The 22,411-nt window shown below is 40.1% G+C and overlaps 2 protein-coding genes across 8 annotated transcripts in view; one reads left to right on the forward strand and one right to left on the reverse strand.

Moving 5' to 3' along the window:
• The first annotated feature begins 234 nt into the window (after positions 1 to 234).
• On the forward strand, positions 235 to 5,090 carry FAAP20 (FA core complex associated protein 20). The gene is made up of 2 exons (XM_053400685.1): positions 235 to 1,639; positions 2,963 to 5,090. The coding sequence occupies exons 1-2, from the start codon at positions 1,065 to 1,067 to the stop codon at positions 3,033 to 3,035; spliced, it is 648 nt and encodes a 215-aa protein (XP_053256660.1). The 5' UTR covers positions 235 to 1,064; the 3' UTR covers positions 3,036 to 5,090.
• A 730-nt stretch (positions 5,091 to 5,820) lies between these two features.
• Positions 5,821 to 22,411, reverse strand: part of PRKCZ (protein kinase C zeta) — a 106,426-nt gene continuing 89,835 nt past the window's right edge. For 6 of the 7 annotated variants that reach the window (XM_053400676.1, XM_053400673.1, XM_053400674.1 and 3 more), the window contains 9 exons: positions 21,550 to 21,647; positions 17,086 to 17,172; positions 16,006 to 16,141; positions 14,605 to 14,692; positions 13,674 to 13,793; positions 12,216 to 12,295; positions 9,378 to 9,467; positions 8,599 to 8,714; positions 5,821 to 6,519 (listed from right to left, as the gene is read on the reverse strand). In XM_053400676.1, the coding sequence (XP_053256651.1) occupies positions 6,432 to 6,519; positions 8,599 to 8,714; positions 9,378 to 9,467; positions 12,216 to 12,295; positions 13,674 to 13,793; positions 14,605 to 14,692; positions 16,006 to 16,141; positions 17,086 to 17,172; positions 21,550 to 21,647 (903 nt within the window). In that variant the 3' untranslated portion in view covers positions 5,821 to 6,431. Of the gene's footprint in view, positions 6,520 to 7,122; positions 7,278 to 8,598; positions 8,715 to 9,377; positions 9,468 to 12,215; positions 12,296 to 13,673; positions 13,794 to 14,604; positions 14,693 to 16,005; positions 16,142 to 17,085; positions 17,173 to 21,549; positions 21,648 to 22,411 lie in introns of all 7 variants that reach the window. The other variant, XR_008331897.1, reaches the window with a different exon arrangement.

A 22,411-nucleotide genomic window follows, 5' to 3' on the forward strand; every position in this document is an offset into this window, starting at 1 on the left:
AAGTTTTCTGTTTGGTCCTGTGAAACTTGGTTTCACTGCTGCTTGGGGCCTTAACGGTGTGAGGAAGGGTTGGTGTTAGAATTTTTAGTATGGAAGAGTATAGAAGGTATGCTTATTCATATTGTTGAGTGCAGGTTTTGGGAGTGAGACTGAATTTTGGCAACAGCATGGGTTTAGAAGGACCACTGGAATGGGAGTTGGGTTTTGTTATTACAAAGTAAGTACCACCCCCATTCCTGCCGCAGCACCCCATGTCAAACTTGCAGAAGAGGCAGCATACACTCCTATTATGCCAAACTGACATGCCTCTGGCAGTGGTTTTGGCTTTAAAGTCCTGGAACATGGTCACAAGACACTGATGACACACTTAACTGGTTTTGGGAGGATGCGTAGGCGTGTGCACAAGAGTTGAATCCATCTAAGTGTTACTCGGAGTCGATCCATTGAAATTAATAGGCCCAAGTTAGTCACGTCCATTAGTTTCCATGCCTGTCAACCAAGAGGAGATACTTGACAGAACTAAAGGCTGTTTCCACCACGGAGCCACTAGAGAATGAAAGAAAAGCAAAACAGTCTTGTGGAACTGTAAAGACTTAAATTTATTACGGCATAAGCTTTCGTTGATCAGAATCCACCTTGGATGCATGACAACATGCACACACACACACATACACATTGTGGGTAAGGCAGAATGGTGAGGACTAAAGTCAGAGGCAAGCGAAATGCAAAAGGGACAGTGGTAATTATGCAAAGGCACAATAGTTACAGTGACACTTAAACAAGGCTGTGTTGGTGATAACACAAACATCCTGCCATTGGTAAGCTGGATAAACTTATGAAGTGTGGTTAAAAATTTTCTGTATTCGAACCGTAAGTGATAGATCATATCTTGGGAGCTCTTTCAAACTGTATTTTCCACATTCAAACCCAGCACTGGTTATGGTATCTTACTGGCTTTCCTCTTTTATATATTCTTCTGAAATCTACAGAGTTAGCAAAACTTTAATTTGTCTGTGTTCCAGAGCTCACAAACTCAGCCAGCCCCAGAAACATTTGACATTGGAATGAAACAGTTTCAGTGGACTCCATTTCCACGTTACCACACAAATAATTCAAGAAGTAAAAAACCTCCTGAAAATCAAGCTCTTAGTTTGATAGAAAGAGGAAATGATGCAGATGGGAGATTCAGTGTTATTTCTCCTGTTCCCAAGCAAAACCCCATTTCAGCCGGTAAATATACTGCTGAGGAAACAACAACTGGACACAACAATCATCTTTCCCCTAAGCTGGAAGGTAGAGAAATGATTGAAATGTGCCTGCACTCAACCCAGCAGAATTCACCAGGACATTCATCAACAGCTGCACAGAGCCAGCCAAGAGTATTTGTGTTTGAAAAGCTTTGGAAAGGGGCTACAACACAGAGTGAAGGAAAAAGCAGAAAGGAAAATAAAACACTATCAAATGATGATAAGCAAAGTACTTTGCTGTGCCAGCCTAACAATGCCACATCAGTGTTACCTGTGCAGGAATCTCCTGCTCTTTGTTTGAGTGTCGGCAACCAAGAAAAAACAGAGGACCACAGGGAGGAAATCTTAGCTCTCAGCCAGTGTCCCATGTGTCAGATCCACTTTACTGGAAAGTAAGTATTGGTTATGTTACTCAAATTCATTTTTCAGTTCGTCATGACATCCACAGCACACACACATGGAAGTGACCACATCCAGTGTTTCTCAAATTTGGGGTCTCCAGGTGTTGTTGGATTGCAACTCCCATCGTCCCTAGCTAGCTAGCAAGACCAGTGGTGAGGGATGATGGGAACTGCAGTTCAACAACAGCTGGAGACCCCAAGTTTGAGAAACACTGCCACATCCAATAGGAAGAAATTGGGGCACAAAGCAATGGGAAGACAGAAAAGGGTGTTGGCTGCTCTTGCCAAATGGAGGATGGAAGGTAGAAATTGTTAGTAAACGGCACATGGAAGATTTCCCCTAACAAACGCAAAATAGAAACACAATTTTTTTGTATTGGGAGACTTTAATACATTTTTAATACCCTCATTTGCATGGCATTTTTTCCTCATTTCAACACAAAATTGAGATGTACTACTTCCCATGTAACACCTCCCGGGTGTTAAGATCTACAGGGGAGGGATGGCTGATGATTCTGCTGCAGGGTGTGAGAGGGTCTTCAGTGGTGGTCTCCAGGTTGTGGAAGGCCCTTCCACCCCTCCAAGGTGCATTTTGGCAACAGACCAGTGTTTGAAACTCCTATTGTTCTAGGCGCATTTTGCGAGAGGGAATTTCATTAGCATGAGCAGTTTCTGATCTCGGGCCCAGTACTGCACCTAAGATTTCAGATAAAAACTGCAATGTGGAAGGAAAGGAGGACCTTTTTCTGCCTCCTCACTTCCAGCTACTTTCTGAAGATTCGAGACAAGACCCTCTGAAGAATATTAGGGGCAGGGCAGAGGCAGGAATAGACCATGTGAAAAATGAACATATTAGCTGCAGTTCATCCATTTTCAGCTTTGTATTCTCATTATAGAAAAGTGTGCCTAGACATTCCGTTGTTGCGCCCATGACCTAGGTTTAAGGTGCCATTTAGCTCCTAGCTTTAATATCTCCGTTTCTAACACTGCAACATATCAAGATACACCTTTTTGCACATGCCTTCGGGATGGGATGAAGGATGAGTTCAGAGCATAGCTGTCAACTTTCCCCTTTTTTAAGGGAAATTCCCTAATTCCGAATAGGATTCCTTGCAAAAGGGAAAAGTTGACAGCTATGGTTCAGAGTATCACACCCTCTGCAGTGTTTCTTACTGATGATATTTTTTCCTGCGTGATACAGCCGAATTGACATTCAGTGTTATCTAATCTGCCTTGAGATCGCATGGGGAAGGGAAGGCCATAAATGCATATACTAAAATCTGCAAGTCTGATAATTCTGTTTTCCAATTTCAGGTGGTCAAAACTGGACATTGATGGTCATCTTGCTAAATGTTTGTCTGAAAGTGATGTAGATGTAATTTGGTAACAAAGAAGATAGCAGAGAACAGCCAATGGTTCTTAGTAGTCAATAAATTTGCAGCAATTTACCACAGATCAAAAAAACTAAAGAAGGAGGTGCTCAAGTGCCATGTCATATTTCATTATGTATATCCTGCTATCGGGTCAGTATTGTAAATGTCTGTGGGAACCTCAGTGAAGTCTGGATGCACATGACTTATTTTTCTAGTAAAAGCACTACTGAAGTGTATGTTCTCTATGGGACATATTATGAACCATGACTGTACAGAGTTTAAAATCTAATAACAAAATTATCTGCTTCAGGGTGCTTAGGGGATGAGGTTTGTTGAAAATTAAATAGTCATCCAGCCACAAAGTTTTCAATAAAAAGATAGCTAGCAGTTTTCCTCCGCTGCAATTTCTGTGTGTTTATTCAGATTGCTCACTAATGCTTTTGTACGATGTACTTCATTAAGATACTCAGTCAATTTACTGTATAGCTTCACAAATACCTTAGCAAATTCAGCACAAGTTCACCAAGACCTGGTACCTGATACAAACTGAACCTGTTATTACCTTTACAACAAGAATAATGCTGATCTTATCAGTAACAGGCCAGTAAGAAGTATTTTAACATTAAGTAACAGAGCCTAAAATAGAAGATCTGTTTTTGTCACGGTTTCCTTCAAAACAATAAATTCAGTATAGCATACAAAGGTATAAAATGCTGAAGTCCTTTTGGCACATGGAACATGTGGCAAAGCAAATTATATGGGAAATGTCTGCTTAGTGAAACAATTAGTCTAAACCTTTTCATTAAAGTCTTTAATAGATGTGCAAGAATATAAATGATCTTAGCTGTTTACGGGTTAGTATACCATCTTTTGCACAAATAAAACTGGCCAAAGATCTCAACTAGTTAATTATACAAAACTACAAGAACATATTTACTGTTTTACAATCATTAAATTAGCTAGAGTGTTTTCATTTACATTTCATTTACATACTAAGACAATTATATCATTACCAGATCCATTTGCAATATATTAGGATTTTTTTTAAACCACACATTTAATTACATCCTTCATTTGTTCTTTAATTTATAAAACAAGTACTTTATATAAAAAATTTCCCCTTCATCATGAACAGAACATTAGTCATACACTTGCACACAAGCAACTGACTTGTAACCAGCAACTTATTTGGCAACACAGCAACATTGTGAATTGCCTTCAATTGTAAATAAATCAAGGATTGGTTTTTGTCTTGAGCAAGTGTGTGTACTTGCCCTACTCTAATGTTCTGATATCACAGAAGTTCAGGGCAAAGAACCCTTCATGTTTTGCCTAGCCCCCTTAGCCCCAGAACCAGACAGCATCCGTAGGTCACATCACCATGCAAAACCAGCTGCTCAGTTGTAAATCCAAGATACAGAGACACAAAACATTCAGGGAACACTGAGAATCCAAGATACAGAGACACAGACCAGTCAGGGTTCACCAAGGAGAAGGAGAAGAAAAATGGCATTCAAATCTTTTGCATGATTCAATTAAAAAGAAATCAAGACTCTCTCTTAGCTAGGTGACTTGGTTATCTAAACCCCAAGCATTTGAGGAAAGTACATCTAACTGAATTACTTAGTGCTGGTTAGAACATATGTTGCTTAATACAAAAAAGATAGTTCAGAGAGCAACTTTCAACAACTCTGGATGGGACTAATAAAGTTGAATTATCACAGATGTGCGTTAATTCAGTGGTCAGGGTAAGGGACATACAAAATATAGTCTTAACTGATGGTTCTTTGAAAGATTTTTCAATACCATGATTTGGCAGTCTTATCCTAGCACCTCATGGACTTGAATGCAACTGAGATGTCATGTTCAGCACCTAATGTAATGCTGTACCCTGAGAAACCTATACAATAAAAGTAATGTGAAAACGGTTGCAAGTTGTCTTGCATTTTATACCGAATTGGGTGAGATATCATGGCACACAGGGTTTCTCTCCTTCCTGAAGAATTTTCTTCCTCAGAACTGCAAGCTACTCAATGGAGTTACAACGAAAATCTACGAAAAAAGAAATACGGTGTCTTGTTATCTCCCATAGAGACCAATAATTCTGAATGGTTTTAGATAGCAACGTGCCCTTGTTTGTCATCAAACAAATGGACACATTTTTATTCCCAAAGCTGACAGACAATTAACCTGATGCAACATCCTCCATTTTCAAAAGAGGAAATATGGACATATTTTATATTATAGTCATACAATATTTATACATCTGTTCATTTTCTCCATCACTATATTACTGCTTTGAGTGTTGTGTTTACCAAACATCCTCCTGTAGAGCTTAGTGACAAGATGCTGAACATTTCAAAGCAGATAGTTTTAAATAGGAGGTGTGCTTTATCAGAAAAAAATGCAATATGTTGATGGATATCCTATAATTTATTTCTTTAAAACTTTAAGGCTATGATCTATTACACTTCCATTGTTCCTTTTCAATATTGCATTGATAAAAATATTATTCAAAAATCTAGTATACAACACAAGACATTGTAGGCACTGCTCAAGTATTTTCAGAAATCCACCATGTGCAAATTTAAATTTTCTAATGAGATTTTGGTAAATTTTGTTTTCTCCCACATTAAACATAATCTAGATATTTCAATTGATAAATTCTAATTTGGAATTGTTATTGCTGAGATCCAAGTCCCGTCTAAAAGTTCTATGAAGATATAAGTTAATGTTAGATAGCAGCTGTTAGTTGTTATGTTCCATGTGTAAAATACTACTTTTTTCTTTAACCAGAACTTACCAGGGTTTATCAAGTGTACCAAATACGGAATATTTTTATGCAGTTTATCCATTTAGGCACTTAATACTGTACCCAAACTTGTTTTAATTGCTAATAAAACACAACTCCTTTTATTCCACATTATATATATATATGTAATACATATATATATATATAAAAAACAGACATTTAAGATAGGTACCACTTGTGAAAAAAGGCATCTAAAGTAAGCTTCAACACCACTAACAATTTTATTCTTCAGGATGTTACACTGTTCTAGTAGCTCGTTGCATGAAAATGTCCATCAGAAGCGTGCAGCTTTGAAAGTGGTTTGGAATCTCTCTTCCAAGGATGCAAACAACTATTGATCCTTGATGAAGCAGGCACGAAATGCAGATTTCTTTGTGAAGCCAGCTCTGTCAGTGCCCCAAACTTCTTTTTTTCCAAAAAAAATAGAGGAAGACACCTACCAAAATCATGTTTTTTTGATTTTTCAGCAGCAATTATCATCATTGGTCTCCACTCAAAACCTTACAGTTTACCCCAGCCTTGCATGCATATACTGTTGTTAAGGATTAAATGTCAAAGTTCATTCACATTATTTGTCCTCTGTGTCGATGCCATTCTCTCATACTGTTTCCTCAGTTTGCAGCAACAATGGATTAATATATTCAAATCCTTCGAACTCCGACTGGTCTATTCTTTTTATTACATCTCTGAAAATGGAACACACACACATACACAATTATCTATTGTTTGCAACCATTTTGGTGTTTTGTAAGACACACAATTCTACCTCTAAATGGTCATCAGTGCAGCCACACAGATGGGATCTGCACTTGTGCAGAGGCATTACAGAAGTCTCTAGAACTTCTGTAGCAGGGGGAACTGGTGCTTATCCTTCCTAGAAAAGGACATACCATAAAACTGTAGAGTTGGAAGGGACCCCAAGGGTCATCTAATCCAACCCCCTGCAAGGCATAAAGCAATAGGACAAGCACCATCCCACTTAGTTTCTTCTAACCTAGGGGTGGGCTCATCCTTGGCCCTCCAGATACTAAAATTCCCACCATCCCCGACTATTGGCCATACTGTCAGCCAGCTGAGTCAGTTAGTTCAATTTATTGTGTTTAGCGAGCAGCCACGACTACAAACACAAAAATATTAATAACAAGGATACTGCTAATACTGTAATAGTGGTTTACATTTCTAGTCCCCGACCTTTACAGGATAAATGATCTCCCATTCCCCCTTAAGTTTTATTACATGAATTTGTAAAGCCTTGGCAAGAAATTTGGATGTTCTAAAAGGATATATACCTCTCTACATCAGACAACAAGAAACAGGTCTTTGCAAGAGACGTCCTTCCCTTCTGCGATCTTAACAATGGACATTGGCCATACTGTCTGGGGCTGACAGGAGTTGGGAGGTCAACACCTGAAGCGGCACAGGTTTGCCACTCCGATTCTAACCACTGCCAGATGAAAGAGGTATTAGCAATGGAGGAAGGTTGCGTAACTGCATAGATGACATCTTACACTCGGCTCTGGAATCTGCCTCCTTTGCAGAGTATTTAGATATCACCAAAGGCATTTTCACCTCTCAGTGGTAAAAAAAAGCCACGAGAAGGGTTTGGCAGCGTGACACTGAAGCCCCAGAATATGTGGTGGCACCGGAGTGGGGTGGGGTGGGGGGATACAGTTCATTGCAAGAGCATGCAACTCTAGAAAGCAAATGGCAGAAGTTGCTGACCCAGATCAAAACACCATTTCCAAATCTGCTGCCAAAGTCTTTGATTTCAGTTTTGAGGCGCCAAACAGAGTGTATGGGGAGCTTCCATTCACAAAAGTGGCTGTACTTGATGACTGGCTACTACACTACATACACACAGCTGTCCAAGTTGTAACTTTCTGCTAAACATTTACAGACCAACAGCAGTAACCTGGGACTTGAGGCCAAAGGAAAGGAAAATAACAGAAGAAACAGATCTAACTAAAAGACTGAAGTGAGCACTTCAGTGCGGAGTGTTTTACAAAGCTACTGTGATAGTTAGAAGAGCAAGTGGAAAGGCACACATGCTACACCTTTCACTATGAGCATCTCCCCTTGCATGGACGGAGGTGTGAGCATTAGTTTACTGACTAAATCTCTGCAAATCTGCCAAGTTGTTCTGTGCAGGTACAAATCTCATCAGTGTGGAGATACCTCAGACTGGAATCTCAACAGCTTGAAGTGCATGCCTTTGTGACAAAGGAATACTGCCTGCTTTGTTTTGTAGCTCCTGCTCCTCATGTGACATCAGATGTTCCTCAAGGGGATCTCAAGGGGTTGCAGCAGGAGGGAGGAAAAACCCTAATACACTTACAATCCTTTGGATCCTGATCCCTAGCAAAGAATAACCATATAAGGGCAGCCTAAAGACATAGAAACCTACATTTTTCATTCCCAATGTTAGAAAAGCAGGGAAGTGATGCAAGATATGGAAATTATATGCTACTTTCTACATAGTGAACATTTGCTTAACATTTTTTAATGGAAGTGTATATGGCTGCCAAAACAGAAGTCTCTTTCCCTTGGTCCCATGCCCTGTTGTCTCTCCTACACTATCACCTTGGTTTCTTAGTTTTAAACTGCCTGTGAATGCAACAAAAGCTCTCTATCACTCTTTTATTTTGATGAGGAGCATAACCAGGTTTAGTAGCTATTCAGTCCACACAAAATCAGATCTGATAACGTCTAAAGACCTGCATAATATACATTTCTTATAAAGCATGCTTAACAACATTAGAACATACTCATCATCTGGAGTTAGCTGCACAGGTTCGCTGGTGAACTGGGTATCAAAGTTATCCAGACCATAATCGTCTGTGATCTGAGGCTGAAATGGAGGGGTTGCCTGCTTCTTTTCCAGCTGAAATGGGGAGAAAGAGACAGAAACTTAAGATCCCTTTGGGTTTGTTCTTTTTCATAATGCACATCTCTGGTCCTCTTCATTGTGGGGAAGCTAGTAAAACAGGCCAGGTTTGCTGCAGGCCTATATAAAAGCTATGTCCTGGGAAAGACATCTGCTGGATGTGATGAAGTCTGTGTGTTTCTCTGCTCTAAATTGGTTCCCATTACAAACCATCTCTAACCCAAATGCTGCTTCTGCTATATTTGCAGTGTACCTGATGAAGTGGACTCAAGCCAATGAAGGCTTATACCGTAATAAATTTGTGCTACACACCTGTAATTAATTTTTGCTAAGATATTCCAACAGCTAGCATAACATTTGGTATCCTAGAACCTAGAGTCCATCTGTTTATATCAAGTTAAGTTTAACTATTCCACACCTTTTATTTAAGTTTCCTAAGCAGTTTAACAATAGAATAGGGTAGCTGTCAGAACATTTTAAACAGCTCCTTCTAAAGTTTGCAAGACATTTTCGTCTGCACCCTGCCTTGAGTCTTGTAGATTTTTGTTTGTATTTTCTTGTAGATTTTTGACAGAATACTTGCTAAGTGTGATAATGGCTTGCATCAATACTTTAAACTAAGAACCACCACAATGGGTTACATATGAAATTGAACTTTACCAGATCCCAGTCTATGCTGCGAAAGAATGTGTGAGACTTGATATCAGAAAATCCAGTTTGTGGTTGGCAGCCAAGCCTCTCTTTGGGATCCTAGAGGCAAGAACAAAATTAATTTTGTCCATAATATAAACAACAGCTACAAGTACAAGCACAAATATGTAGAGCCAAACTACAACTGCTGTAAAGTATAATTAGCATTAAAAAAAAAATCACAACTAGCAACCACTAGCGCAGGTGTAGAAAACATTTGGCCCTCCAGATGTTGCTGAACTACAACTCCCATTATCTCTGGCCATTGGTCATGCCTGCAGGGGCTGATGGGAGTTGTAGTTCATTAACATTTGGAGGGCCACAGGTTCCCCACATCTGCACTAGAGGGCCCACTCAGCATTAGGGCCATAGTGAAAGGAGTTTATTCCCCCAACACAGACAGGCTGCAGTTCTTATGAAATTCACCCCTCCAAAGCTGCTATTTGTATTGGGAGAGAAGCTCTTTTGGTACTGTCAGGACTGGTCGTTGTCCTCTTCAGATCACCACACAAACGCTTCTTGTTCTTTTATAACTTTTTATTGAGTATTAACAAAATAATCTTATAAACAGTTCTTAACTATTATTCCTCAGAGTCACTTATTTCAGATACCTTCTGAGCTCTGCTTCTCCGTGACCAGCCACCCTCAAAATGGCGAAGGCGCCTTTCCCTTCGTTTTCCCGCTCTTTTTTCTAACCTCCTGGCTAGAGCTGGCCTGTATCTCCCCTCCTCCGAATCTGAGCTAGAACTTAACCCTTGCCTTTCCTGTGAACAGCCGGTCCCTCCCTGTTGTTCCTCTTGCTCCGTTCTATTAGGTTCACTGCTCTCCTTCCCCCCTTGGGGAATGCTTTCTCCCTCTGATAAACTGAAAACTTCTAACTCCTCCCTGACAGGTACCATTTATGATTAAGAAAACTTTGGTCTTATTTTATCACCTACTCTTTTCAAAGAAAACTGCTAGAATTACCTAAGTAAATGTATCTTTTTCATTAAATTAGCTAATCATGCTTAGAAAGTCCCACTGAATTTATTGAGAACTGCTTGTGGATCATCAGGCTTAGGGTCACACACCATATCTAACTGCCTATTGAATTGCATGCTTGCTGATAAGGGCTTATAAGACCTGCTCTGTAATTTTAGACATTATATTTTACTACTCTCATTTTATTTAGGATTCTACTTTGTGAAATTTGGAGAAAATCATATCCATTCGCACAATGTCCATAATTGTGACACTAAAAACAGCTTCCTGTTAAAAAACAACAACATTTAAAATGCTCAAAACAATTATAATTATGAGAGGGAAAGACACACTGGTCACTTACCATGAATGAACCTTCTAGGTTGGCGTAGGGATACAGCTACGTGATGGGTTGCGTTCTATGATTTGCTTAAGGCAAGGGCATGTGACTAGCTGAACTGTTGGGTGGAGATAGATAGATAGATAGATAGATAGATAGATAGATCCACTTCCAGTTCTGTCCATAGCCAAGCTACAAAAGGCCAAACCCTGAGAGAGAGCGCAGGCTGAACAATAAAACCTCAAAATTACTCCAGAAGGAAAACAATGGAGAACATGACTGGCCACCTCTTCTCCAGTGGGAGGGAAGCGCCAATTCTTTTCAAGTGTAAAAAACAGAAATAAAGGAGTTAAAAGGGCGATGTAAGAAGAGTAGAGACAGCCATCTGAATAAAAATCTGGGCATCAGAAGTCGTTTCCCTGACTTGGATTGGCTGATGTTGCTGGTCTTGAAGCAAGAAAATGGCTTGTGCCTTGAGAACTGGATTCTGGTCCAGACCAGTTTGTTGGATCTGTAATCCCTGGAGCGATACGAAAGTCTTTGGGGATGAAAGGAGGAAAAAGGCTTTTAAAATTGACAAAAGGTCTATTAGTTCTTCCTATGCCAAAAAAGTTTGCCTTGAAGTGGAAACAAAGGCCAGCTTATTGCTTGTTCTTCTAGTCTTCGCACTGGCAGAAAAAGAATGGCCAATGAACAGCACCATGTCAAGAGAGGCATCAGTAATAAATCTGTGAGATTAAGACAACTTTGATAAAGCTCTGTGGCTCTGTTCATTCATGGATAGTTGTACTCAGAAGGTGGTGCTGGGAGAATTCTGATTGATGCCTTGGCCATTGGCCTCCAAGGTCCCTCAGGGTTATGTTCTGTTCCCCATGCTATTTAATATTTACATGAAGACACTTGCCCAGAGTGTTGGGGTTTGGTGTCACCAGGTCTCTGCGGTGGCCAGGAGTGCATTTGCACAGCTAAAGCTAGTGCACCAGCTGCGCCCATTCCTTGAGGTGTCTTATTTGGCCACAGTTACATGCCGTTTGTATTACTGTAACACATGCTACATGGGGCTGCCTTTGAAAAGTGGCTCAGAAACTCCCAGTGAGAAAGAAGAAGAAAAGGCCAGTACAAGTAACGCTGCTTCTTTTTTTATGGAGCTGAACAAACAGGGGAAAAGGGTTGAAGAAAAGGAAGCAGTGAAATACAGGAAAAGATGGAAGATGAAGTTCACAGGAACCTGAGCACAAAGCTGAAAAGGAGGGAGAGGATGACAACATCTGCTTCAGGCAAGGGCTGAACTGAAGGAGAAGACTAAGGAAAAGAGAGACCTCCAACAGTTCAGTTAGTCACATGCCTTGCCTTAAGCAAACTACTGAACACAATCCATCACGTGGATATATTCCATGCCAACCAGAGAAGAATGGCTGTTCCGGGGCTAATAGAGGAAGCAGAGAGAAATCAGTCAAATAAGTGGTTTTGAACAAACAAGAACAAAAGATCAGGTGTGCAGAATTTACCTTATTTAAAAATCCTTTCAGGACGTGGGATGCCTTCACAGAAAGGAATCTTGGAATTCGGATTGGTTTTTCAAGGATAACTGTTAAAAGGAGATTTTTTAATTAAAAAAAGAGATGTTATTCTCTGATACAGTACCATTCTTGCTAAACAATCCAGGAATGAGCAGATTATTCAGCACTAAGAGGAAAGCTTGCCTCTAACAGGAAAGCAGAAATTGGAGTGAAGCAAATAGAAGATTACAGTAAGTGGGCATGGTTTGGAAAGTTTGTGATTCTGCTTTGTGAAATTTAGAGACAAAGTATATTCGTTAACACAAATATTGACCCAGTGTGCAGCAGCTGTGAAAAAGGTGAATTCCATGTCAAGGATCATTAGGGATTGAAAATAAAACTGCCAGTTTCATAATGCTGTTATACAAAACGTGGTACAACCACACCTGTGTACAGTTCTGGTTGGCACACCTCAGAAATAATATTGTAAAGATTGAAAAGGTTCAGGAAAGGACAACTAAAACAATTAAGAGGCTGAAACAACTTCCCTATGAAGATCTGTTGCAACATTTGGGGCTTTCTGGTTTTCTAAAAAGAAGTAAGGGTGGGCATGATCAAAGTGTATAACTTCATGCATGATATGGAGAAAGTGGATTAAGATAAGCTATTCTCCCTCTCCTCTACATGTACCAGAGGATTATGAGATGGGACAGAATATTGTTTCACCTCTTGTGGGGCTTTCTAGAAGACAAGAAATGGCCCAAGTCTTTTGCCTCTTCAGTTTGTGGAGGTGTGGATGGGGATTTGCAAGTAGTCGTTACCATTTCCCAAGTTCTCTGTACGACAGAAGCCTGGATTGTTTAAGTTCCAGCAAAGACTTTGCAGATGTGGCACCATTTATGCCTTCTGCAAATCCAGACAGACAGTTCTCCTCCTTTAACAACCTTTGCAATTACAAGAAAACTTGGGGAAGGGGTGTCCTCTACTGGTGAGTGGATTTGGGGAGCACTTTAAGAGAAGATCAAGTTCTAAGCAGATGTTCTATAGTAATGGGACAACAGTAGATAATTAGTAAGTATTAGTAATTAGTACTCTAATTAGTAAGTACACAGAATTATTAAATTGTCCTGACGGGCAAATCCCACTAGCTCATACAGGCCACTTATAAAACTGAAAGTGCTATTTCATTATATTGTCTCAGAATGCCCAAGAACAGGCTTCCTCAACCCCAGCCCTCCAGATGTTCTGAGACTACAATTCCCATCATCCCTGACCACTGGTCCTGCTAGCTAGGGATCATGGGAGTTGTAGGCCAAAAACATCTGAAGGTCCAAGGTTGAGGAAGCCTGCCCAAGAAGCAACCATGGTTCAGGTAGTTGGTGACGTACGAGATCCTGGAGAGCCACTGACTTTCAGCATGTGATATAAATCCAAGAAATGCATACATACAAAATTAAACAGCAATACCTTGGAAGAGGTAATCTTCAGTGTTCATATCTGGATTGTCTGTAATAATATCAAAGGGAGATCTTCCTGCCATCATTTCAAACATTAGGACACCAAGTGCCCACCAATCCACACTGAACCCTGTAAAAATATTTGAGATTCATACGTTCAAGCAGCACATACATTCAAGCATCATTTCATATCCTTGTTTGTACTCATTTCTGTTGTGTGTTTTACAAATCACTGAGCACTTTGTGCCCTCTGTGAAAATAAAGCCAAACACAAACAGCAAAAAAGTTAATATTGTCTTTGTTATTTATACTTACATTCTTCACTAAATATATATTGTGTGTTGTATCCAAAGTTAGTCCTACTCAGAGCACTGAAATTAGTGGATTTAAGTTAGTCATGTAAATTACCTTCTATGGGTTTACTCTGAGTAAGATTAAAATTGGATACAATGCTACATTAATATATTGTATTAAAATCATAAAATAAAATCACAAAACTAAGGAAGAGCAAAATTTACAGCAGCACAGAACAGCAATGCGGCAGGAGGGAAAACATCACTCGACCTTTAGCTGTTCTGTGCTGCTGTAAATTTTGCTCTTTGTTAGCTTACATGCCATTACATCTTGAACCACAGAGGATGACGGCAAACTTCTTTTTTAAAAAACTTCATTTGAGTTTTGCTACCTGGTCTCCAGGCACAGAGTACTGAGCCAGTCTTACAATTCTTCTGAACAATGCACATTTTAAAAAGAACTCAACATTTTCCTTCACACAAAAAAGTAAGTAACATACAAATCCTGCTATTAACCTGGCATCTAGTTATTAGGGGAAAGACATACACATAAATAAATAAATAAGCAGCACATCAATAGCTTCTTGAAATTAGAACTTTAATGACTTGCAGCAATTAAATCATTATACACACTACATAACAACTCACCGTACTCTTCTCCTCGTAGAATCTCTGGTGCAATGTAATTTGGTGTTCCACAGAAAGTGCTTGTAGTGTCACCAGGGCCCAATCCTTCCTGCAGAAATAAAACACAACAGTTTATGTACACGAAAGAAACATGACCTTCCGAAATTTCCATTTAGTCAGGAGCAGGAGATGCCACACTCCCAGGACTCCTCCACAAAACCTGAAAAATTCAGCATTTCACACATTATATATTTTACATGGCTGTTTATTTGTATGTATTTTAAAACTTTATACAGTGGTACCTCGGGTTAAGAACTTAATTCGTTCCGGAGGTCCGTTCTTAACCTGAAACTGTTCTTAACCTGAGGTACCACTTTAGCTAATGGGGCCTCCCGCTGCCTCTGCTGCGCGATTTCTGTTCTCATCCTGAAGCAAAGTTCTTAACCCGATGTACTATTTCTGGTTAGTGGAGTCTGTAACCTGAAGCGTCTGGAACTTGAAGCGTCTGTAAGGTACCACTGTATATGGATATTCCATTATTGTTTATGATGGCCTATACTTGTAATGCCTAATAAAGGTTTGGCAAAGTAAGTAAAAGCATTTCACACACACCACTTAATGCAACTGAAGCTGTTACTCTGAAGAATTTATTTTTATAGCATTGTTATTTAAGCACTAGCCTGGCAGCAATAGGTGAGTGCACAGAATTCCATGCAGGTGAATGGCAGTTCCACACAGCCACCACAACTAGTAGCCATTGGTAGACATCTCCTCTAATCCCTTTTAAAGTCTTCTAAACTAGAAGCTTTAATTTTCCCCTAGTGCATTATGTACTATGTAGTGTACTACTATTTTCTAACTATCCACAATCTTCTGCTAATCAGTGTCAATAGATGATCCTGAGTTCTAGTATTATCTGTCTGAGAAACTTACATTTTATCTACACCATTGCACCATTTTATCTACACCATGCACAGTTCTTGTTTACCTTCAGTATTTTTGGCTAATTTTTATTTTGCCTTCCATTCTCATGCTAAGGGATGGGAGAACATCTACACAGTGGCTTCCTGATGCGCTATGGAGGCACCCTAAATAGAGTAAATTGAGGGAGGGTGTGTTGCTTGATAGAGGTACAGCAGGAAATAATAAGGCGTACCTCATGCTTCTAAGGGGCTGTGGGAAAGGCTGGGACTGGCCTATGTATGCACCCTTCCCAGAAGTGTAACTGCACTGCGGCTAGAAGGAAGTACAAAGACAAGGGAAAGTCTTTTGCAAAGACCAGTAATGTGCCTGATAGTTACTTCAATGGGAGAAAAAAAGTGCGAGAACATTTCTCAAATTCCTCCCAGTATAATCAATTCTGCTTTTTAAAAAAAACACACTATGATGAAAAAAGCCCAAAGGCTTGAAGAGTAAACTTACCTTGCACATACCGTAGTCTGTTAACTTGATATGACCCTCTGCATCCAGGAGAACATTGTCTAATTTTAAATCTCTGTAGATTATGCCTCTCTCATGTAGGAAGTTGAGAGCAATACAGATTTCAGCAGCATAGAACCTTAAATGAAACAGTGACTTTTAAGAGCAGTGTTAATAAAATGCATTTTTTTAAAAAAAAAATACACTCTCCAGTCCGAATGTGAGGAGCATCTACACTAATCTTGTTTTGATTCAGAAGCTCACATGCTAAGTGTTTAAACCAGTATCTCACTTTAAATCAAACCCCAAACAGGATGCCATGCTCTTTTGATAACTCTTATATCAGTGGTGGCTGTCACCCATTGAGAATTGTTGGGTGGTAGGAGGTGAGCCAGAGCAGTAGGTGAAGCCAGAGCTAGTGACACGTTGGCATCCGTCTGTCTCAGGAGACAATGGAAGAGTGCCCCTTCGGGGGTGAAGTCAAACCACTGGAGTTACAGTGCCTGCTGTGGCTACAGAGACCAATACTGGAGAGACACATTTTGTTGCAGCTGGGGCAGATGAAGGCATCTGGTTGTGCTGATAAAGGTGTGCCCTGCCCAAACTACGGTAATTCTAGTTTTGTCCCCATCCTCCTTCAGCCTGCTGAGCTCTTCCAGGGCAAAAGGCGAGCAGGCTGGGGCTGACTGAGGGCAGAATAAGCTTGGTGGGGCAGTGCCTCATTTGTCCTAATGGACCAGCCTCCACAGAAAAATTGGTTTCATATGTGCTTGTGGCACCAACCTTGCCACATTTAGAAAGAATAAAGGGCAATATAACAAACTGGCAACAAGAGAGCATAAGAAATCTCACAGAAGTTCAGCAGAAAAGAACTCCAGGTAATAGGAGCCAAGGGATTGTATCCAGACTCTAGAATTGGGAGATCAACGTTTTGCCTGCTAAGTAAAACTCTTTAAGGCAACCCATACATTGCCGAAGGCATTAACAATACACTTAGAACTTCAGTGGAACTAAGCTGATTTAAACAAGTTTTTGGCACCTGCAAAAAGAGAACAATGCATTTTTAGCTGCCACTTAAAATACCTTGCATGTTCTTCAGGGAGTTTTCTTTGCCGTTGCATATGAAACATGAGGTCGCCCCCATTCACGTACTCTATAACAAGAAACAACCTGAAAGTATAACATGCAAGTTCTGATTATCTGGCTTGAGGAAATTGCCCACACAAGCCAATCAGCATTAAGCAGTCATGTAACATTCTAATTACAGAAGACAATTAACGGTTCACCAACCCTCTTATTTCACTTTTGTGGAACACACTCCAACAGTATGCTGTTAGTCTATTTAGTGTCTTACTATTGAAAAACATTGTCTCCTGTTTAAGACATATTATGGCATAAAAAGCAACGTATATAGGAATACATTCATTTTATTTTGGGCCACATCAAGACTTCAGCTTGTAATGTTGATGGCATATGGAATAGCTGTCCCTTACACTTATTTAAGATCAATAAATCCAGACCTGGGGACAGGATACCATTTTTAAGTCCAGAAAGTATGGAAGATAGGAAAACTGATAAAAGGCAGATAGGATGGTTTGATCTTCATGAGAGAGCATATCCTCCTGGGCTTTCATTATTGTGCCAAGACTTTGGAGTCTAAGAATCTTTCCACTGATTTTGCTATTTTACTTTGGTTGTTTTGTAAGCTTTTATTGGTATTTCTGCATTGTCAGAAATATGTATCTGTTAGCCACCTTGAGATCCCTTTAGGAGGAAGGGCAGGATATACGTTTACAGAAGTAAATAAACAAACGAATGAATGAATGATGGCCTCTCCTTTCAGAAGGGTGGGCTGTACTTGTTCTCGTGTAAAATCTCCTCGCTGTCTTTTGTAATCAGTGTACAAGTAGAAATGGAATAAATCCCAAACCCATCCACTCCAAAATGCTTCATTTTCATGGACACATAAACACACTGACTTCTGAACTGTGACATTCAGACTTTCACATCTGGAGAGGCAGGTGGTCAACTTTCTTTTATTTTAAGTTGGGTATGGTGTCCTCAATTGAGTGTTTTTTTGGGGGGGGTGTTAATGGAATTTAAGCCACAGGACATTGCAATTATTTTATCCTGCTCAATAAATTTTTGGAGCACTGAATTTTTGGAGTCAGAATTCAGTGCTCAGACAACCAGATCCCCCTCTCAGCCTTGCTGATGTGGTGCAAAGGAAAGCAGAGGAATACGTTTGGAACCAGCTTGGCTGCAGGAGTTGTCGGAAGGAGACATATAAGGCACCATCCAACCGTCTTAGCGACTCCACTCCAGATTTGTGTAGGCCAAAAAATAGTGAGATGCATCTGTAATGCTGTGAACACCTCCAGCTGTGAATTATATTTTTGTTATGCCCTGTACATCCAATTTGAACACAATCTCTGTCTAGACAGCCACACAGAACTTCCACATATTCTCAAGACAATACCCTATCAAGTACTTCTACAACCATGTCAACCGAAGAAAGCTTTTAAAATACTGCTGTAAGTATGCTATGCGGTTAAGCAAAATGGCCCTTTACCTTTCAGCTTTAGTATCATTTGATCACTGAAGGTGATTGATTAGAGTTCTACGATAGCTGGGATCTGTATCAAACCTGGGCAGGGAGGGACAGGAACTGAAACAGCTTTGCGGTTTAATTATGGCCAAAGAAATGAGGCTACGTTTTGCAGCTAGCTGGCAAGAAGCACATTCTTGCAGTTCTTCAAGGCTGCCTTTTAACAGCCAGCTTCAAGCAGGTGAGTTCTTGGGTGGCTGATCTTTGAAGACTAGCCCGTTTGGTTGCCTGCCTGCTCTCCTCTGCTCACGTTGTTTATTTGTAAACAGGCATCACAAAGAACACCATCAATACCCTATGATCACAAGGAAACTATTGTAAAATGCGACCAGGGCATCAATAGAAGTGCCAGGCATACAAACTAGAAAATCCCCCAGAATGTCTAAGAATATCTCAGATTCCCTAAAGCAGGCATGTCCAAAGTTCGTTTCAGGGGCCTAATCCAGCCCATCGGTTGGTTTAATCCAGCCCCTGTGGCAGTTTATTTCCTGGGGTAAAAACCCAAAAAAACCTTGACAACTTCAATCCTAAAAAAAACTGAACAACTTCAACCCTAAGAAAAGGTCAACAACTTTGGTCAGCCCTCTCAGCCCTTCACTTCATCAAATCTGGTCCTCTTTGAAAAAAGTTTGGACACCACTGCAAAGTCTCCTGGGATGAGTCTCAACCCCTGAACCTGACAATAAGTTTTGTGCGACTATTAAAAGCTGAAGTGGTAAAAAACCTGAAGTAGTATTTCAGCTCATGCAGACAAGAAAAAATCCATTAGTACTTTGACGGCAGCTAAGAGTTTATTAAGTGTGTTCCCAAAAGAACCCAAAACTGTTTTTCAAGCTGTGCTATGCATAAAGATGTCATCCAATGAAAAGACAGAAGGCACTATTAATAAATAAAAACTCACACAAATGCCAAGGCGCATTCTAGAAGAGGATTAATTAAGAAGGGCCTTTTAATCGTCCAAATTTATATCCTGTTCAAAAGCATGTTAAATATGCACACTGCATCTTAAAATCTTCATTTGGGGTCAACAGAGGAATCATGTAGCTAGTTTTTACCACACCATTTCCATCTGATCTTCTGTTAGTTCTAAGGGCATATCTACACCATATGTTTAAAGCACACCCAACACACATTTAAAGCAAATGAATTATCCCCCGTATTATACTAGGAACTGCAGTTTTGTTAAGGATGTTGGGACTTGTAGCTCTGTGAAAGAAGAGTTCCCAGGATACTTGGCGGAGAGTCATGTTCTTTAAATGTGCATTGGATATGCTTTTAAATGTATGGTGTGGATCTGCCCTAAGACTACAAATGATCTTGAAGCCTAGAACTCAGTGTGATTTCAGGAGAGCAGTTTTGCTGGCATTCATTGAGCCTGACTGACTCTTTGAACTCCCAGCTTTTAGTGCCTGTCTCTGCATCCCCCCATCTACCGCTCCCTGCCCAGTAAATTCTTCTGTGACTGATGCATGCCTGCTCTATCTTCTTCTGGATTCACTCTGATGACAACCCTTGCGCTCTCGCTCTCTCTTTTTGGACAGATCACAATGAGGATAGGTAGATGACAGTATCCTGCACTATCTTCTAACAGATATATTATTGCACGTTCTCTCAGTTATACACAAACACACTTTCCAGCCTCCACTACTACTCGCACACACCATTTCCCTCCAAATGTAGAAGCATCATCAAACCGAAGTAGCATTGTTCATTTTTGAATGAGGAATTTGCATTTTATTTCTCATGTTGATTTTTCGCTGGGATTTGTAAACCGTTTAAGAGACTTCTGTTGACATATAAAGCAGTATTTACTATACTGTACTGCTGTTAATGGCCCACTACACCTCATGTTTTTTACTTATTTTATAAAATTCCCTCCCTTCTGGAAGAAGAAAAGTTTGGATTTGATATCCTGCTTTATCACTACCCGAAGGAGTCTCAAAGCGGCTAACATTCTCCTTTCCCTTCCTCCCCCACAACAAACACTCTGTGAGGTGAGTGAGGCTGAGAGACTTCAGAGAAGTGTGACTATCCAAAGGTCACCCAGCAGCTGCATGTGGAGGAGAGGGGAAGCGAATCCGGTTCACCAGATTACGAGTCCACCGCTCTTAACCACTACACCACACTTTAATAGCTTATCTTGTCATTTGCCTTTTATTTCACTTTCCCCCCCCATTTCTGTTCTTCCATCCTGGTATCTTAACAAGGACACTCTACTTCCTATGCCAAAGTGTCTAATGTTATGCATGCTTTGCTCATGTGTGTTTGATAAAATGTGCTAGTATCTAAGTCAGCTCTGTTAAACCAACGGAACCCTGCTTTCTGGTGCAATGGACCAGGACACAGAGCAATGAGGATCCCCTAGCACTAGAATAATTCTTGAAAAGACTTATTGCTTTTTCCAATTACATCATGTCTTTTGTGTTTTTATGTTGCATATTGCCATGTGATCTTTGGATGAAGGGTGGTATATAAATTTAATAGCAACAACACAGAAAAGTACATTTCAGACATGTTAGAGAGATGTAAACTTTGAGCAAGAATGGTAACAAGGGCCAAAGAGAAATAATCAATGGCAGCAAGCCATTCACTCTCCTGGAGTCAAGAAGACTACAGTCATACCTCATGTTGTATCTACTTTAGGTTACGTCTTTTCAAGTTGCGTCCCACGGCAACCCGAAAGTACCAGAACGGTTACTTCTGGGTTTCACCGTTCGTACATGCGGCGCTTATGGATGCAAATGCTTCAAGTTGCGGACGTGCCTCCGGGACGGATTACGGCCACAACTCAAGGTTCCACTGTACAGAATATAAGTCTCACTTCAGTTCACTCTGGTAGCAAAGCTCTAGCACAGATATGCAGAGATTGCCGTGTCCATCAAGGTTCTTGAAAGTAGTTATCTTAAATTTTGTAAAAAGATAAGGATTTGCTCACTTACCGACTTGTCGTTTGAAAGCAGGAATGCAAGCCAACTAAAAACGGATTACTGGATGCCTGTTCAAACACATGTTTTTCTGTCTGCACCCAATCAATATCCTGAAACAGAGTAATTTGATCATTACAATGGCAGCTATACAACAGGCTGTGGACAACACCAAGAAGTTCAGTCAAACACATTTATATTCTTCTTCCACATATTTATATCACTGCTAAAGCATTTGCTTTAAACTGATGTCCTGACCCATTCAACATTTTCCTGCCTGTATGTGCAAAATATTAAAGTTCCAGAAGCACTAAAAATCAGAAAATTAAGGTTTGGGTGAGTGTGTGAGAAAGAGAAAACACATTCTATCCCATCCTCACACACCTTACTCTTGAATGAATCATTCTATAAAATTGTTAACTCTGGTTAAAATGAACTTGGGGATGCTCCCTTTCATATAACTTTGACCAAATTCTGATTCAAGTTATCTGTGTTTTTTAAAAATACACTTCTTGGTTGTGAGTCCTGAAAGACCTGCTCCCTGCCTTGCAGGCCCTTTTCTACCTGGCCTTGATTGACTCCAGCTGCAGAAGCTGAGGCTGTTGAACAGACTCTTGGACTCGGGTATTTTTGGGGGGTTGCTATTATCGATATTTTTTTTGGTAGCAGTTATTGATATGAATGTTTTGTAGCTTTATTTTTGATATTATTTATGTGGAAACTGTTCAATTCATTGTGTACTTTTTGACGTTTATTTATTGTTTATGACTACGTTTGCTTTGTTTGTAATTATATGGTATTTTGCATGTTGTAAGTTGCCTCGAGCATGGTTTTGGCTATGGAAAGGTTTTGCTTTTTTGCTGACATCTGTCTTTCT

This window comes from Podarcis raffonei, chromosome 8 (genome assembly GCF_027172205.1).
Source record: "Podarcis raffonei isolate rPodRaf1 chromosome 8, rPodRaf1.pri, whole genome shotgun sequence".
NCBI lineage: Eukaryota > Metazoa > Chordata > Lepidosauria > Squamata > Lacertidae > Podarcis > Podarcis raffonei.